Source organism: Theropithecus gelada, chromosome 7b, assembly GCF_003255815.1.
Source record: "Theropithecus gelada isolate Dixy chromosome 7b, Tgel_1.0, whole genome shotgun sequence".
Taxonomy (NCBI): domain Eukaryota; kingdom Metazoa; phylum Chordata; class Mammalia; order Primates; family Cercopithecidae; genus Theropithecus; species Theropithecus gelada.
This window is the reverse complement of record NC_037675.1, coordinates 90,551,107-90,569,561: the sequence shown is the minus strand read 5'-3', so window position 1 is coordinate 90,569,561 and position 18,455 is coordinate 90,551,107. Positions and strand designations below refer to the sequence as shown.

The window sequence follows — 18,455 nt, the reverse complement described above, 5'->3', positions numbered from 1 at the left end:
TCATGGTGGTGGAGACCCACAGTCACTTCCCAAGCTTCATACTCTCGGCCACGTGATTCCACCTGCTGCTGCACTTCCTCAGTTTATCTGTTGTGTCCACCGTGCTGACACAGTGATAGCCACTGGGGGCCTAGCAGTAACCACACCCTGTCTCGTGGAGCTAGCTCTCTGATGGGACACATTCATGGACATCATCACCACACAGTTCATGATGATGGTGGGGAGTGTCCTCTATGGAGGGAGGATAAGAGTACTTACAGTTGGGCTTAGAGATGGATCACAAGGTAGATGAGCTTACAGGAAACCGGGCCAGCATGGTGCAATAAAACAGTTCTCATCCCGTCAAATTCTTCAGCCCTTGTGTCCTAGATCAGATGCCTTGTCTTCCACAAAACATTCCCTGGTGTCCTTCCTTTGTCCCCTTCAGCTACAAGTGACCCTCCTCTCCTGCAAGTATTCATCCTTCTGAAGGCTGGGTGCCAGGCACTATCAGACAGGCAGCTGCCTCCCAGACACAAGAAGTGTGGGTCCTAACCAGGAATAAGCTTCACAGCCATTGCTCTCAGGCCAAGCCCCGGTCCTGACACCTGCAGGCATTAATGCGTGTCCTCAACCCCACAGTGTAGTTACTATTCCCACTTCCCCGATAAGGAAGGACAAGGGATGTTAAGTACATCGCTCAGATGTAAAGACACAAAGAAATAATCAGAGGTGTGATGAGCACTACAGAGGCCTGATAGGCATGGGTAGCAGGGACCTTGTTATAGGGAAATCACCAAGGAGGGTCGGTCTGGTGATGTAGCTAAGACCTCAAGTTTGAGAGTCAGACTTTGATTCCAGTCCCTGCTCTGCATGTGATTAGCTGTGTGACTTTAAGTAAATCACTGAACTTCTCCAGGCTTCACTTGGAGCCACTGTAAACTAAGGATGCTAATACTCACTTTATGGAGTTAAACATGGTCCTCTGCGCAGACTTAGCAGCGCGCCTGGCAGGTGTTGAGTTGGGGAAATCGTAGCTTACTGCTCTCTGGTCTGTGACGTGACCCTGACTTGCCTTTCTGTTAGGCTGCAGCATCGCTGTGACAGTGTCTATATCCCATCCAACCCCGTGTCCCCGTGTCCCTCCCCCAGAACCCTCCCTAAGGTCATGCATTTCTATTAGTCGCTCAGTGAATATTTGTAGATTGCATGAACGAGGGAGGGAATGCATGAGTGAGTAGCTGTCACCACATGGCAGGTATCTTTGCTGAACACTGGTTTAGTCTTCTGACAAAAGCCTCCTAATGTAGCAGCTTCAGACAAGAGCAGACTTTGTTCTCTGAAGTACCAGCCAACATCGTCTGGCGGTGTCTGACTCCGCGGTGTTGGCGGGGACGCGAACCAAGCACAGCTTGATTTTTATGGTTTAATGTAAGAGATGGAGCCTCCGCCGCTGTCACTTCAGAAGTGTTGTTTTGACGTCTCAGCCACACAAATGGAGTGAAGCTGCCATTATAGGAGATAAGCAGGGGAGACTGAGGTGTCAGGATTTAGGACCCTGCCTTCAAAGCAGATCCACCTGTTGCCCCCACAGTTTGCAAGTGGCTCCATTGAACGCAGAGGGGCTGATGTTTGAAGGCAGGCGGGCTGCTGGGCACCCCCATCTGAGGAGGTCTAACTGTGTCCCCTTTTTGTCTCCCGTCCCTCCCCACTGTCCTCGCTCTGCAGGAACGGCATCACCAGCTGCCGGATGCGGACTGAGAGCGAGCCGTCGTGTGGCTCCCCGGTGGTCAGCGGAGACCCCAAGGAGGATCACAACTACAGCAGTGCCAAGTCCTCCAACGCCCGGAGCACCTCGCCCACCAGCGACTCCATCTCCTCCTCGTCCTCCTCCTCCTCGGCCGACGACCACTATGAGTTTGCCACCAAGGGGAGCCAGGAGGGCAGCGAGGGCAGCGAGGGGAGCTTCCGGAGCCGCGAGAGCCCCAGCGACACGGAGGAGGATGACAGGAAGCACAGCCAGAAGGAGCCCAAGGATTCTCTGGGGGACAGCGGGTATGCATCCCAGCACAAGAAGCGCCAGCACTTCGCCAAGGCCAGGAAGGTCCCCAGCGACACACTGCCCCTCAAAAAGAGACGCACCGAAAAGCCCCCCGAGAGCGACGACGAGGAGATGAAAGAAGCAGCGGGGTCACTCCTGCACTTAGCAGGGATCAGGTCCTGTTTGAATAACATCACCAATCGGACGGCAAAGGGGCAGAAAGAGCAAAAGGAAACCACAAAAAATTAAAAACAAGTCACTGATTTGTTTTGAACTTACGGCCATTTGGTTTCAGCATGTCAGGAGATTTCGAATGATTTGTGGCAATATCAGCGATTTTTTTCTTTTTTCTTGTTTTTGGTTTGGTTTTCTTTCTTTTCTTTTCCTTTTGTTTTGTTTTAATTTGCCCCCCTTCTTTGTTTTGGACCCTTAAGAATTTTATTTTTAAAGGAGATTGAAGCCATAGAACTCATATTGACACTCAGCTGTTTTACAAAAGCTTTTCATTATCTGAAGACAAAACCGAAAAAGCCAAAATTACCATTGCTTCCTCCAGCTTGTCAAAAACCTGTGGCTGAATCCGCAGGGATGTCAACGTCAATACCACAGGAACACACATTCGGCACCTAGAAGGCACGTGGGCAAAGTAATCATCGTTCAGGCCCAACCCTTAGGTTTAAAAAGTCAGGTTGTCCATCCCATTGGGTTCACTGAGGCACATAAAGCAATTGAGGAGAAGGAGGACCCCTCGTCCCCCTAGGAGCAGACCCAAGCCTGTGGCACCAGGCATCTGATGGTGCCAGGAAAGCCACTGGAACTGTCACACGGCAAGCACAGAGGGCCGGCCACCAGTCCTCCATGCTTCTGAACCCTGAAGCCCGATGACGTCTTACGAGGTGGACGTTGGACTGTTCACGCACATCGGGCGTCAGTGACTCATGGAGAAGAAATGGGGTAAATTTTTAGTGATGTTGCTAATCACTGAATTCTGTTCTCTATTAAATTAAGAAAATGTTCCAAAAGCCATAAGCCTGAAGGTTGGCCCTGTGCACACACACATACACACAGACACACACCACAACACACTACGCATACACACACACACACACACACACACACAAGGAGAGAGAGAGCACTGATGTGGAAAACAAGCTGTGTCTTCTTAACTGCCCAAGTGAAAAGCAACCAGGTCCAGGAAATTACAATAGCTGTTAAGGAAAGGAAATAATGGTACAGATCTTTTTCTGTCTATCAAAACTATTTGATCCAAGTGAAAAAAAAAACTAGAAAGCTACGGAACCTGCCATTAGTATTGTGGTGTATTTTTAAGATTAAAGGCACACTGATGGACAAAAAAAAAAGTAAAACATGGCAAAAAATAAAATAACTCCTATACTGCCCTCAAAATGGAGTTTGCAATTAATGTCAGGATTTATCTTTGCAAAAATCAATGATTTCCACATTCAGCCAGTATAGCCAGCAGGAATTTCTGATCCACAATGCATGGATTCCTTTGAAGAAAAAAAAGAAAAAGAAAAAAAATCACAAAAACAAACTTTTTTTATTCAAAAGTAACAAAGTTCTTGTAAGGTAAATAATGTATTTAGCATGAAGCATGAATTATTTTCATATAAATATAGAAAATAGAGAAAAGGCTATGCCTCTGATTTTTAAGCCCTTAGGCTTAGAGGTTCTTTTGGTTTTCTTCTTTTTTCTTTCTTTTTCTTTGCTTCCTTTCTTTCCTTTTTGTTTTTGTTTTTTGTTTTTGTTTTTGTTTTTTTCGGGTTATTTTGTTTTGGTTTTTTGAAGCAGGTGTTTAAGGTTTAACCTTCTTCAGGGACAAATTCTGACTGTTGGGGAACTTACTCTGCAATATAAAAATATCTTCATGCTCTGGTAGGGCTTGGATGGTTGAACTCTGTACTGCCTTGTGTGCACTTCAGCCCCGACCCCCTCTGATTCTCTGTTGAAAGTGTGTCCTTTCTCTCTGTCTGTACATGTTTAACATGACGCAATAATTTGAGGGCAAACTTAGTAGTGAGTGTGTATGATAGAATCAAGAGAATTATGGGACGCTTACTTGAGAAAATCATTACCATGATTTGGTTCTAGGAAAAAGGCAGTGAATAATTATGCAAATTAGCCAGAAGAAGGGGAAATGTGCTAATGGGCCTTATTGGGTGAGGGGACGAGATGGGGTTCACGTGAAGGAGGAAGCGATGCCGAGGTAGGAAAGGCCAGCCCCAGACATCCTATCGCCACAACGCCATGTCGCAGTAGGAAGCAGGGGCCGGCCATCGCTACCTTCAGCACACTGACCAACCTGGAATTAAGACCACCTGGATCGTGAGAGCTGACTTTAGATACCAGACAGTGTCGTGCAGCCCAGAAACTCCTGCTGTTACCTTTGCCTAAGAAATTTTCTTTGGAGGGGGCGGGGGGAGGTTCCAAAGAGAAATCTCTAGAAGAATATGATCTTCCATCCAAGTGGAGGGAAACTTTAAAACACAGACACCCAGTACTGTGGCTCAGGATACGATGCGTGAGGAGAGGGAGGGAACAGAGATGACCTTAACTTTTAAACAAGGGACTGCTGTGGGCCAAAGCCAAGCCCATCTGCCAGGACCAGGTAGTGTCAGAAGCGCCATCAGCCCGGACAGTGGGAACTAACTGGTGCATTCCCCACACTTACCTTCCGGTGGGTTGCTGATGAGAGAACCTGAAAAAACCTGCACCTCTACAACAGGTCGAATTCATGACCTGAAGCTGAATACTTTTAGCATATTTGTTCAGGGTGTAGATGGGAATAAAATATCTTTGCAGTGCTCTGTTCCCTCCGTCTCCCCAGACATCTGCCACCCTAAAAGCCATCCACAGCTATGGAGCCTGAGCGACACCTTGATTTGTGTTGTCACCTGACCAAGCCTAAAGACCTCCAGCTCAGTGCCCCACCTTCATCCCACTCCCCCGATGATAAAATTCAGACCTCTCTCCTGAAAGGCAGAGGTTCAACATTCAGGAATGTTTCTGGCCAGGGACTTCTTCCAATTAAAATCCCCACCGTGGGCTGTCTCCCCTCTTTTCATTTTTCTAAAGGGGCAGAGGCCTCTTTTAGAAAATAATAAAATGCAATGTGTGTGATTTACTTTTCTGATCTCTCTGAGAAATAGAGAAATATAAAAGTGTGTTCTTAACTCCAGAACCACTCTTTTTGCATAAATACCTCATCGGGCAGCTTTCTAAGTGTGATTTTCCTGAGTCTCCCTTCGTTGGATCTGCCGGAAGACTTGTCGGGGAACCTTTAGTGAGGGTACTTCTTCCTATTTTTCTTCTGTTTTTGGAGGCATACACATTATGCATAACCAAAACAATGGCTCAATTGTGTTTAACTTTGCATTTTGATTGTTGAGAACAAAAACAAGAAGTATCAATGTGTATGTGGCTGTTTGTAGTGAATTCATTGCAGAATGAGGTTGTCCGTGTCCTTAACAAGCCAAGGGGCAGGAGGCACCCTCTCTTATCCCCTCCTCCAAGAGCGGTAGAGAATTTAAGCACAAGCCTATTTGTGAAAGAATATTTTGCTTAAGTGTCATTCACTTTAGTCTTGGAATTCCTTCCCAAACGTCAGGTGTTCTTTTAGCTTCCAAACTAGCATATGTATCCATTAGTCTGACAGATCGCCTGAACACCATTAAGAGGTGTGGTGTTTTTGCTTTCATTTCTCCTGCTGGGAGAAGTGGCGGTTTGTGTGTCATTCCAGTATCTCACATACTCACACGGGGCAGGGGGGAGGGGGAAACGGGGAACTATAGCAATATTTAAAGATGCTTTGGAAACCAACCGTGAACACATCAACGCCACGATGTCTACGATTACTTGCTATTGGCCCTCGGACACATTTAAGAGAAAAGAGACAGTCACTCTTTTTTTCTTAAATGATACACACATAGACAGTTATTTTTATCCTATTATAATTGTCTTTTATCTTTATCTAGTACTGTGTGGAAAGGGTTTGCATCATAGATATTTCCCAGCCTTACAATATACCATAAGCTCCTACTTCCCTGCCCCTCTCTAATCAGTATTCTATCAAGAGTTCTTTGGTGAAGCCATCTATCTGAAACTAAAATGAACCAAACCCATATTTCACTGGTGGTTGGAGAAAACCATGGCCAGAACGATTGTGGCAGGTCTCAATCTTGGGAGTTTTTAAGAAGGAATGTGCCAGAGGCCTTTCCCAAGAACGGAGTTGAGTTTTGTTTTGTTTTGCAGAGGCATTCAGTGTGTCTAGTGCTTGCTGGCCACAGCAGTTACTACCAGGAGCCTTCTGGGAGGGGCCGTTGTGTTGAAGGAGGCTCCTGCCTGAGGGACAGTATCAGGCAGTGGATTCTGTAGAGTGAGAACCAGGTGGACGCCTTCTGTGCCCAGTTCAGAGTCCTGCACCACGCCAGGACTGCCCAGGCCAAGGGCTACTGACGCAAGTTCCACTCATTCCACTCTGTGTGGGGGGCCGTGCGCCTCTCCTGGAAGAGCTCTTGGAGAAGGAATTGGAGTTACGTACAAGTGACCTAAATGGGAAGCTTTTCTAGATGAGACTGGATTAAATTCCATGTGATTTATCTTTCCCTTTAATTCAGGTTGGGACTCGTTTCTTTCTGGTGGATCACAGCTGCCCAGATGTTGCAATTGATTTTTATGTTTCTGTAGAGAAGTATTTTTCTTTCATCTTCAGAATTTTTTTTTTGCCACCAAAAGAAAACATTGGAACTCTGTGTTTCCTCTTGATTGTGACTTCCCAGTGTTGACAGTTAAGTCCTTAGTGTCGTAGGTCCCAGCCCACCAATACTATATCAAACACTGTTATGCACATAATGCAGCACTGTGATCTAATTTAAATAATACTTTTTTATTATTTATACTACTATATATAATATACATCAACACTTTTGCTATATAACCTAAGTGATAACCCTCTTTTAGTTACCTGCCAAACTCTGGACTTGGTTTATATTGCAGTTAACACAGTTACAAAGTTGTAATGGTGTCTTTTTTTTCCTTTGTAACGGAATGTGTAAATCAAAGTATATACATTGTGTGGTGTTCCTGTTTCTGGAGTTTCATGAGGATTTACACATGGCATTCAGTGTTCTGTATAGGTCTGCCTACCTTTGTGAATTCATCTGTTAACCCCTCTTCCTTTGAGAGAGCACCGGCGATGGTGGTTAACTCCTTGTGTTTTTCCTCTCTCCTACTGGTTATTCTTGAATTAAGCACAGACTCGTCAGCTCGGCTGCTTTATCATGAATAATGTGTGTGACCTTGCAGTTCTTCCACAGTTCAGCAAACAAGTGCTAGCTTCACTGACCAAAAATTAAGGAAGGAAAACACAGTTTTTAAAACGATCCATCTTTTAACAGCCGAAACCGATGTGTCTATGGTGCTGCATCTTGCTGTTGTACTTCTGAAATCAGACCTGTGGGAACCATCATTTCTGACTTAACCGTGAGATGCTCACGAGTACCCTTCCTGTTGTTTTGTTAGCATTGAAATCAAGACTATTTATTTGGAATACATACAACAGTGTTTTTCCACTGTATTTCATTTGCAAAAGTTGAGAACTGCCTTCTCTACCTTTTGCAAAATAATTGATATTCCATATTGGATTCTCAAAGACTTCGATATGGTGAACCTATTAAACCTAGAAATTGTATTCATCCTTTCATGACTGTGGCCTGAGTTCCCCAGCCCCTCTCCTCCTTTTTTTTAGATGAGATTTAGCACACTCTCAGTTATTTAAACATGCAACATTTCTTGAGTATGTATGTTGAGGCCATCTGAGCTCATAGCTGATTCAGTAACCAGTTTCATGCTGTGTCATTCACACTCACTACTTAATACTGCCATGGTGAAAATGTGGAGGAAAAATGTATCCATGTGTGTCTGGGAAGCATATACACTTGTACATTTTTTAATACTCTGATTCTGTAACATTTCTGAGTTTTGTTTTGTTTTACAGAAAAAAAAAAAGTGATAAAGCAATCAGAAGACCAAGAGGTTTACTATTGATGCTTAGGGTCGTCTGACCTTGGCTGGCCAATAGACGTACACGGCCAAATTAATTTACAAGAGTAATAATTTTTCAAAAGCCAATTTTTTTTTCTGTATTTTCTGTATGAAACTGCCAATATCATGAATAGAAAGGGAGAACCATAAAGGAGAAAGAACGTGATGTTCTGTTATGTTCTTGTGAACCTAAGGAAACAATGTGGAGGCAGGCGCGATCAGCCGAACTCTAGGGACTTGATGGTGTTGCTTGGAAGGCATCCATACCTGCATTTTGCATTCTTCATATGTAATCATATTGCCAAAGACAAACTATTTCATCATTTATTGTAAATAACACTTTTCCCCAGACCTACCATAAAGTTTCTGTGATGTATTGTCTTCCAGTTGCAATAAAAATTACTGAGTTGCATCAATTGAAGAAAAACACCACGTAGTGTTATGTGTGCCGCGTCTCCCTGTGCAGATGCTGGGCCGCAACATCATTTCTGTTTCTTACCTGCAGTCAGGTGCATGTGCAGTTTTTACTGTCTGGTTTCAGGGTTCTCAGCTGCATTTATTGTGCCCATCCTCACACATGCGGTAGATTTGGGTGGAAATCACACACTGCTCTGCAAACACAAATGCGCTTTCGGAAGCTGGGCTTACCCAGGATCTCAAGAGAATTCCAGCTCTGGTGTAGACAGCTGGTGGATGGCCAGCCTCCCATCATGAGTCTTAAGACTTGTGGTTTAGACAGAGCTTCCCTTTTGTTCGGAAGTTGTCAAACAATAAACTGAAATTGTACTTTAGGACTGGATGGAGCCTGCCAGCCTATCCCAGATCCTGAGGGTTTCTTGTGATGACATTTCTAGCCCCAAGACCTTCATCTGCCAGGATTTATTACATCATCACTGAAGTGCCCACCCCAGACCCTCGTGCACACACATCCCCCAGGAACCAACAAGGAGCTGATGGGAGAAAGGGGAGTGGGAACAAGGAATAGATCACAAAGCACCAGTCACCCTGGTGGACGAGTAGAAAGAGATGTTCTCATGCATCTCTCTGGTTCCTTTTGTGATGGTTTTGTTTTCTGTTGCCCTGTCTGTAGGTCTCACCAACAGTAACCTTAGTGTAGAACTGGCCTTGGCCACCACCCCTCTGCTGGGCCCCCACATCCACTGGTGTCTTTGTCCTCCAAGATGCTTGGCTGTGTCTCCTGTCCTGCGGTCATGGTGTCACTCTAAGGTCATAGGCCCATCTGTCCTGGTAATTCTACTGGGATAAATTCCTCCCCATTACACATCTCAAGGTGGTCACCTCTATATCCTGTAGGTTTGGCCCTTGTTGCTGCCATATCTGATCCCACTGTTGGAATCACTTTCAAAGCTATGATGTGTCCTCCAGGGTATAAATCAATATTCGAGGAGACTTGATTGGGAGGAAGAGCTAAAGTCATTGGGAGCTGAATGTGATGAATCAATCCAAACTGGGTAGTTCTTGAGGCCAAATATAAGGTGGGGCCACCTTAAAACACCTACAACAACCTTTTTCAATAAGTGACTCTCAAGGGGACTGGAGGAGAGACCTCACGTGGATGATCAGAATACCAGAGGGGGCCCTGTCAAAATGATCACACCTGCAGAATTCTGATCAGGCAACACTGTCTTCAAAGTCCTATGGATTATCAGAGCAGGGAACTTCTCCCCATGGTGCCAGAGACTGTTAAGGCTCTTCTGGGCTTGACGCTGAGTCTGGATGGGTGCCAGTGAGGGACACTGCAGACCCTAAGCAGTTTCTCCTTACCTTTTGACTGCCCTGCCTGATGAAAATATGAACTAAGAAATCACCATCCTTCTAGAAAGTTATGAACAGATGAGGGCATTTTCAGGAGTCTGATATGACTAGGAGGTTTTTGTTTATGAGCTAAAAACTCATGTTCTGGTTACCCTACTTCCAGATCACCAAATTAAATGGCCCTACATGTGCACAGCAGAAGTGTGTTCTGCCCTTTTTTTTTTTCATTGATACAAAACCAGGGTTGTGAGCTGGGTATGGACAATTTTTTAAAAGACTCAAGTACAAGATAAACATTTAATAATGTTTAATAAATATGTTTATTCCCTTGTACTCAAGTCTTTTAAAAAATTGACCGTTTGTTTTATGTGAACAGACCTTTCTAGAGCAGTGTGTCTAAGTAATGCTCATAGCAGTCGTACTGTAATTTTAAATCATTCTTGGGCATTTTTGGACTCAGTAACTGTTTTATGAGAATCGTTTTATGTTACTCCATGATAAAGTAATTTGGAGTATATGTGGCTAAATCTCCTTCAAATACAGCAACTTACTTGAGCGAGTCAGGAATTCTACTTTTTCTCACCTGCTACACATTTCAAACGGACTTCTAAAAAGATAGAATATGGACGAAGTGCATATTATGTCTGGTGGGGAAAGTCTGAAAACCAAGATAGTGGCTGATTTCTAACTCCCCCCAGGACACAGTTTCTTCATTAAATGAGTCCAGTCTATTCACATTATAAAACAGGAAGGAATATTAGAGACCATTGGTCCAAACTCCCCATTTTATGGACCAGGCAGCTGAGACACAGGAAAATTTTTGCCCAGGATAATAGACGTAGCTAGTTGTGGAGCTGGACTTAAAGAGAAGAACTTTTCTGTCTTATCTATTGTATCCATTTATTTGGTATGTAATTAAAATCATCGGCTCTGTAGGATTTCATAGCTGGCAATTCACACATACACACTTAACATATCCTGTGCATTTTCCATATGGCTACAGTGAAAAATGATTATCTTTTGAAGTAATACATAACATCCTGTTGAGTGGGTGTCCTGCCATCTTCAACTGTTACCTTACTCTTCAATGTTTATATTGCTTTCAATTTCTCTATTATAAGTAATACTGCAGTGAACATCTTCAGGTATGTGGCATTTACATTCTTTCCACTTGTAAACTTGTAGATTGCCTGTTGGACTATTCAAACAAAAGTGTTATCAATGAGGTAGATATTTATACACACTTTCTAAGAGGCACCAATGCCAACAGCAATGAATGAAAACCCTGGTTTCATGACACGCTCACCAGTATTGGATATGATTTTACTCATTAATTTTTGCTAGCAGACAAAAATAGTACTTTGTTGCCATTTTAATTTTAATTTAATTTCTAGCAAAGTTACATTACTTTTTATATGTTTGCTGACCATTTATTATTTATCTTGGTGGAATCATCTGTAACTGACTCTCTAAGAGTTTAAAAGAGAGAATTCATATTTATAGACTCCTTGCTACAATGTCCCCAATTCACCATTAAATGGTGTCAAGATGCCCAAACACATCACCTGCCTGCAGAGGTTTTACCATATTCAGACACTTCTAGCTGTTCCTATATTAAGACAAAATCCTGCTCCCTAAGACTTTTACCTAAAGGTGCTTAGACTATCCTAAAAGGCTACAAACATGTAATCTTAAATCATCTTGCACATGGCAACAATAATGTTGAAAACAACAATTTCTAAGTCTTTTTCAGAATAAACATTCCAAGTTCTGTCTCCTGTTTCTTTTTTCTGAACATGTTCCCGTTTGTGGTCAGAACTGAGAACTGGTGACAGAATTTCAGATACAGTTCAATGATGAGAAACTCTCCCCACCTCATTCTAGATCCTCTGTTTCTGTTAATATAACCAAACCACTGATTCACATTGAAGTTGCTATTAGCTAAAACAACTAAGTCCTGGCTATTGATGTTCTTCTCCAGATACTCATTTTGAATCACCCATACTCTGTCAAATCTCCTTGGATTTTGTCCAGTCTTAAGTCAGTTCAGATTGGCAGTGGGCTGGGGGTGAGAGGATTCAGATTTTGTCATCAAAAACATTTGCTTTCCTTCCAGATATCATATGATCACAAATTTGAAAATGTCTTTTGTATACTGATTAGGACAAAGCTAGAGCCATGTGGCATGGGTCTACAGCCCTCCTTGTAGGTCAACTTTCATATCAATCAGCACCTTTCATTGTCAGTCATTCATCATTCAACTAGTTATGCAGGCACCAGACTTTCTGAAGATGCAACCTACATGTCTCCATCTAATCAAAAGTTTATCAAGTACATCCTCATTCTCCAGGTATAAGTCTGTAGTCTTCCTTTATAAGAAAGGAAATAAAGTCATACTGTATGCTAATATAAAGTATGTAAATTTGAAATAAAGCAATGAAAAGGAATAAAATTTCACTTTTGTATAAAAATTGAAATAATGTACATTCTAATTTATTCCTATGGGGGAATTAGCCTTGATTTATGCAGTTATTATATGAAGTCTTGAGGAACATACCCCGTACATGAAAAGGAACCACAATTCATTCATTCCTTTACTCTGTTTTAGCCCAAGCTGGCTTCCTTGCCAAGAGCTTACAAACTATTAATAATCCACCCAAGATTCTCACCCAGAGGGTGACATTGAGGCTCTGGATTGATATGGTTTGGCTCTGGGTCTCCACCCAAATCTCATGTTAAATTGTAATTCCCAGTGTTGCAGGAGGGACCTGGTGGGAGGTGAATGAATCATGGAGACAGATTTCCTCCTTGCTGTTCTCATGATAGTAAGTGCATTTTCATGAGATCTGATGGCTTAAAAATGTGTGGCACTTCCCCCTTTGCTCTCTCTCTCTCTCTCCTGCTGCCATGTGAAGATATGCTTGCTTCCCCTTTGCCCTTCTGCCATGATTGTAAGTTTCCTGAGGTCTCCCAGCCATGCTTCCTATACAGCCTGAGGAACTTTAAGTCAAACCTCTTTTCTACATAAATTACCCAGTCTAGGTAGTTCTTTATAGCAGTGTGAGAACAAACTAATACATGGATCTGTAGTGTGCAGATATTGTCTTCTGTTTGCAACCTGGAAGTTTCGGTATAATGCCTAGTAGTATTTCTTCAGTTTATGTACATGCCTGTTTAGGGGACTGACCTATCTAGCATGTACTTAGCCTTTAAGTATAGTGAAATGAATTTATATAATTAGCTTCCTTTAAAAAGATGATCAGGAGTTTGGTACTTCTGGCACCTACTTAATTTTAAATAGTTGCCCCTTTACCCAACATGGCATATATATTTAAGCATCCAGAACTTCAGTAGACTAAAAAGGCTGTCCAAAAACATGAAAGAATAAAGAAATTAAAGAAATAGTTTAGAAAGGAAAGTCTTTTTTTGTTTGTTTTTGTTTTTTGTTTTTTGTTGTTGTTTTGAGACAGATTCTCCGTCTGTCACCCAGGCTGGTGTGCACTGGCGTGATCTCGGCTCACTGCAACCTCTGCCTCCTGGGTTCAAGCAGTTCTCCTGCCTCAGCCTCCTGAGTAGCTGAGATTACAGGCGCACTCCAGCACACCCAGCTAATTTTGTATTTTTACTAGAGACGGGGTTTCACCATGTTGGTCAGGCTGGTCTCGAACTCCTGATCTCATGATCCACCCGCCTCCGCCTCCCAAAGTGCTGGGATTACAGGCGTGAGCCACCTCGCCTGGCCTGAAAAATTTTTAAATGGATTCTCTCCTTCATTGTCATAGTCAATTCACACTTGCTTTTCAGCAACTGCTATGTGACAATTCGTTAGGTGCTGGAGACACAGATAAAAAATTTGGCTCTTACCTTTAAGCATGATCATGTCCAAAAATCCAGCTGTGCTGATTAATGGGCATCTCACTGGCAGCTGGCATATCCTTCCCCAAACTTTTTAGTAGTTGTTGGTCTTTTCTAGACATAAGCGTCTTGGTTGAAAGATGAATCCAGCCTTTGTCTTCTTCTCCTGCCAGTCTCCCCTCTTCTCACCTGTTAGCTGATGAGACATTGGATAAGAGCCTGTCCACTATCTGCAGACATAGCCATCCCTCCAATGGGTGGATTATTTCTTAATGAACTAATCCTTGCTGCCTGGCACCAGCTCTGTGATAAAACGAATCTGGGACATTTCTTCTGCACGATGCTTGATGCTCTTGGCTTATAAACAAACATTTGTCTCCCACCCCTGCCCCGCTCCCTGCTTTTTCTCCCCGCCACCTCACTTTTATCACTCATTTCTCAAAATTGCTCTAAGAGCAAAAGATTGGAGAACCTGAATGGTAGAGGATGCTCTTACTTTATCTTAATAACCCTCCTGCCACTATCATGGCCAAACAAGGGTGTGCAGAGAGCTGCATGAAGCCTTCTGTTGATTATCAGGCTAGCCTTTCCTCCAAAACTCTTATTCACTGAACATGCTGCATAGACCTGCAAGGACTCATCACGCCCAGCCTTCTGCCTGAATGTGGTCCATGGCAGCAAATTCTGCTCTGAGCTAAGAGGGAAAGTGTTCATGCACACTAATTCACAGGAGTCTTGTTGTATGATACAAAAAGCATGCCTTTTGGTGCTTAATGCTTTCTACTAGGCCATTTCTCTTGTTTTCCGTTCTGTTTCTTTTTTGTTTTGTTTTGTTTTGTTTTTTGTTTGTTTTTGAAACAGGGTCTTGCTCTGTCACCTGGCTGGAGTGCTGCAGTGCCTGATTGTAGCTCACTACAGCCTTGACCTCCTGGACATAGACAATTTTACCACCTCAGCCCCCCAGGTAGCTGGAAATACAGGTGTGTGCCACCACACCTGGCTTTTTTTTTTTTTTTTTTTTTTTTTTGGAGAGATGGGATTTTACAGTGTTACCCAGGCTGGTCTTGAACTCCTGGCCTCAAGTGATCCTCCCACCTCAGCCTCCCAGGTTTCTGGGATTACAGGCAAAAGCCACCATGCCCAGTCTAGACCATTTCTCTTAGACTAAAAATTTCATCTAACTCATCAGACCCATTAGGAGGGAAACAACTCTATATTTTTCCACCTTTACTGGCAGTGACTAATCCCCTTGGGAGTGAAAATGTCAACTGGCAACTAAGAAAATTCAGAAGGAGGGATATATATTTCACACCCGAGTTAATTTTTGTACGTTGCAAAGGCAGAAGTTCTCTTCTCTAATGACTTGTAACTTAATGATAACATAAACACACTGTATATAACATTCGTCTTTCATGTTTACAAGGTGCTGTCAAAAAGCCAACCTGTCCATCCCAAAACAACCCTTCTAAGAAGCCTCAAATCATCCTGAGTCCCTCCGGCTCTGTCAGCTCCTCCATGGAACCCAACACCCAGTCTGGCCAGTTGTACTTTAAACTCACCTTCAATCATCCTTTGTCCTCCACTCCTTTGGCCGCCATCCTGGTCAAGTCCCATTTCCTCTTGCTCACATGATGACCACAGCTGCTGGTCTCTACTGACCACACGTTCCTCTGCAGTACCATGAGAATTCTCTTTGCAAATCACCTCTCATTCTGTCATTTCTCAGATCCACCTGAACTGCGGTCATCCTCAATGACTCCAGTCACCAAACTCTTCAGGTTTTTGTGGCTCGGGGCCTCTTCACATTTTTTCTCTCTCCAGGAATGCTCTATTCACTCCCTACCTCTCTCCTCCTGAAAAGTCTCTGTCAGTCCTTCAAGGCCCAAGTCATATCGTTCTCTCACCAAGTTCCAGACCACCAAAGTCCTGTCTCTATTGGTAGCTGTCATCACAGGCTGTTAGGATTCTAAATCCACATGTTGGCTCTCTTGATGGAGGTGAGCTGCTTAGGGGCAGGCATCAGAAGGTATTTTATGCTGAACCCCAGTACGGTGCCTCCCACTTGGATACTTAAGGTGTTTTAAATTTAAGGTGTGTGTTTCTTTTTCACGTCCTCAGTTGGCTAAACAGATAGTTGGCAATGATACATCCATTTCACCAAATTTTTATTTGATTCAGAGCCAGCAAGTGGTATAGCGCTGTCTCTTTTCCACAAGAAATTTGCTCCAGCCCGGGCAATATGGCAGAACCCTGTCTCTACAAAAAATTCAAAAAAATTAGCCCTTTCTCACCAAATTTTGTCATCAAGTCCTATCAATTCCACCTCTTAAGCGTCTCTAAGTTCCATCCTCACTGCAGTAGTAACCTCTGTGAGAACCCATATCATTGCTCTGTTGGATTTTTGCAGTTAGAAAACTTGCATTAATTGCTTCCCCTTTCTCCATTTGTACAAGTCAGGCCTCACCAGGGAAAAGGAGACACTCTACGTATATTATCAGTGATCTCCAGAGAAACAGAACCAATAACAAATAGATAGATAGATAGATAGATAGATAGATAGATAGATAGATAGATAGATAGATAGATAGATAGATAGATATAGATGATAGATATAGATGATAGATAGATAGATAGATATAGATGATAGATAGATAGATAGATAGATAGATGATTGATAGATAGATAGATAGATAGATAGATAGATAGATAGATAGATAGATAGATAGATAGATAGATAGATACACAAGCAGAGATTTATTATGATACTTGACCTACATGATTATGGAAGCCTAGAAGTCCCATAATATGCTGTTTGCAAGCCAGAGACCCAGGAAAGCTGGTGGTGTAATTCAGTCTGAGTCTGAAAGCCTGAAAACCAGAAGAAGACAGATGTCCCAGCTCAAGAAGGGAGATGGAAAATTTGCGCTTCCTTTTTGTTCTGTTCATGCTGTCATCAGATTGGATGACGCCTGCCTACATTGGTGAGTGTGGATCTTCTTTATTTAATTTACTGATTCAAATGCTAATCTCATCCAGCTATGGTCTCACAGAAATAGTGTTTTACCAGCTATCTGGGCATCCCTTAGCCCAGTCAAGTTGCACAGGAAATTAACCATCACACCGAGTATAGGTTGGTGCAAAAGTAATTGCGGTTTTTGCCATTAAAGGTAATGACATCACAATGGTGAGTTCTCATAACATCTGGTTGTTTAAAAGTGTTTGGCACCTTCCCTCTCTCTCTGTTCCTTTTGCTCCGGCCGTGTGAAGTGCCTGCTCCCCCTTTGCCTTCTGCCATAACTATAAGTTTCCTGAGGCCTCCCCAGAAGCCGAGTAGATGCCAGCATCATGCTCCCTGTACAGCCTGAGGAATCATGAGCCAATTAAACATCTTTTCTTTATAAATTACCCAGTCTTAGGTATTTCTTTATAGCAGTGTGAGAGTGGACTCATACACATGCAGAGCTAAGCCTACCTGAGCAGATGAAGACCAAGGAAGGAAACTGAGGGCACCAGGAACCCCCAAGCCAGCACACTGGTCCTGCCCCTCTTTTATCCATTCCCCCACAACCCACTGCAGCCAGGGTGAGTGTCCAATCACCCATCTGACACCGTGCCCCTGCGTAAAGTCCTATGCTGTGCCTTGTGCTCTGGCTAAGCTCCAGCCAGCCCTCCAGCCTGATCTCCCATCCCCTCCCAGGCCCACTCTGAACCTCAGCTGCTTGATAAGCTGCAGTTCCTAGGATGTTCCTAGTGCCTTCTGTTGTTTTGCATGGACCACCCTCTCTGCCTTTCTGGAATGTCTTCATGTCTTCCCTCTGTGTTCAACTTCTCCACTCCCTGCTACCAAGGTACCTTGTGGTTAACATGCTTTTATTCTAGCACTCGCTATGTTTCTCTGTGGCTATTGATTTCCCAGTCCCTGTCATGTTTTCCTAAAGGGCAAGCTTTTTGCCCTGTATATCTGTTTATTCCCAGGACCTGCCTTAGCATCTGGCTGCAGCAGTCACTTAGCTAGCATTTTTTGGATAGACAGATGGATGAACAAGAGTTACTGCTCAGATCCTAGCCTGCATACTATAAATGAGAGCATTGCACCCTCTTCCCCAACCACAGCAAGATGCAGGACGGAGCAGGAGTTAGAAATGCATTCAGGAGCATTTGACAGCACGATATTCCCTCCCACCTAGGAGAGCTCCAGGGGCATGAGGCATTGCTCACTGCCCATCTTGGGATCGCAGGGATAAATTGGTGGATGCTTTGGCTTGTCTTGTCTAGGCCGTAACCATGTCCAGGTCTTCTCTGGCCACCAGGCTGAAGGAATCATCCTCCTTCCCCTGAATGTGAGGCCCAGAAATGTCACAGTTCCAAAGGATCCTAAAGTATCTGGATAAAGAGAAACAGAGAGGAAGGGACAGGCCCCACAGGGTCTATCATCTACCAGTCCAGCCGGTCCTCCTCCTTTGCTTTCTGTCTACAGGTCATGGAGGTGGAGCGGGAGAGGCATGGGCCGAGCTCTGACTGCCCGTCCTTAGCTTCATGCTTGTTTTGTGGTGACTCGCCATGCTGGAGCCCATTTCCACATGAGAAATCACATCAAAACGTCTCTGCACCAACGCGCTTGGCATGGCTAAGTCAAAATTCTCAGATCATCACTGGGGAGACGATCGATGTCCTTGGCCAGCTTTTAATGAAAATCGATTCTCTCCCTGGCTCTTTGTTAAGTGTCGTTGAGAACAATTGC

The 18,455-nt window shown here is 43.6% G+C and overlaps 1 protein-coding gene across 4 annotated transcripts in view; it reads left to right on the top strand.

Moving 5' to 3' along the window:
* Positions 1-8,510, top strand: part of FOXN3 (forkhead box N3) — a 468,588-nt gene extending 460,078 nt beyond the window's left edge. For 3 of the 4 annotated variants that reach the window (XM_025390904.1, XM_025390907.1, XM_025390906.1), the window contains one exon: positions 1,708-3,664. In XM_025390904.1, coding sequence (XP_025246689.1) covers positions 1,708-2,269 — 562 coding nt within the window. In that variant the 3' untranslated portion in view covers positions 2,270-3,664. Of the gene's footprint in view, positions 1-1,707 lie in introns of all 4 variants that reach the window. The other variant, XM_025390905.1, reaches the window with a different exon arrangement.
* The last annotated feature ends 9,945 nt before the right edge of the window (positions 8,511-18,455 follow it).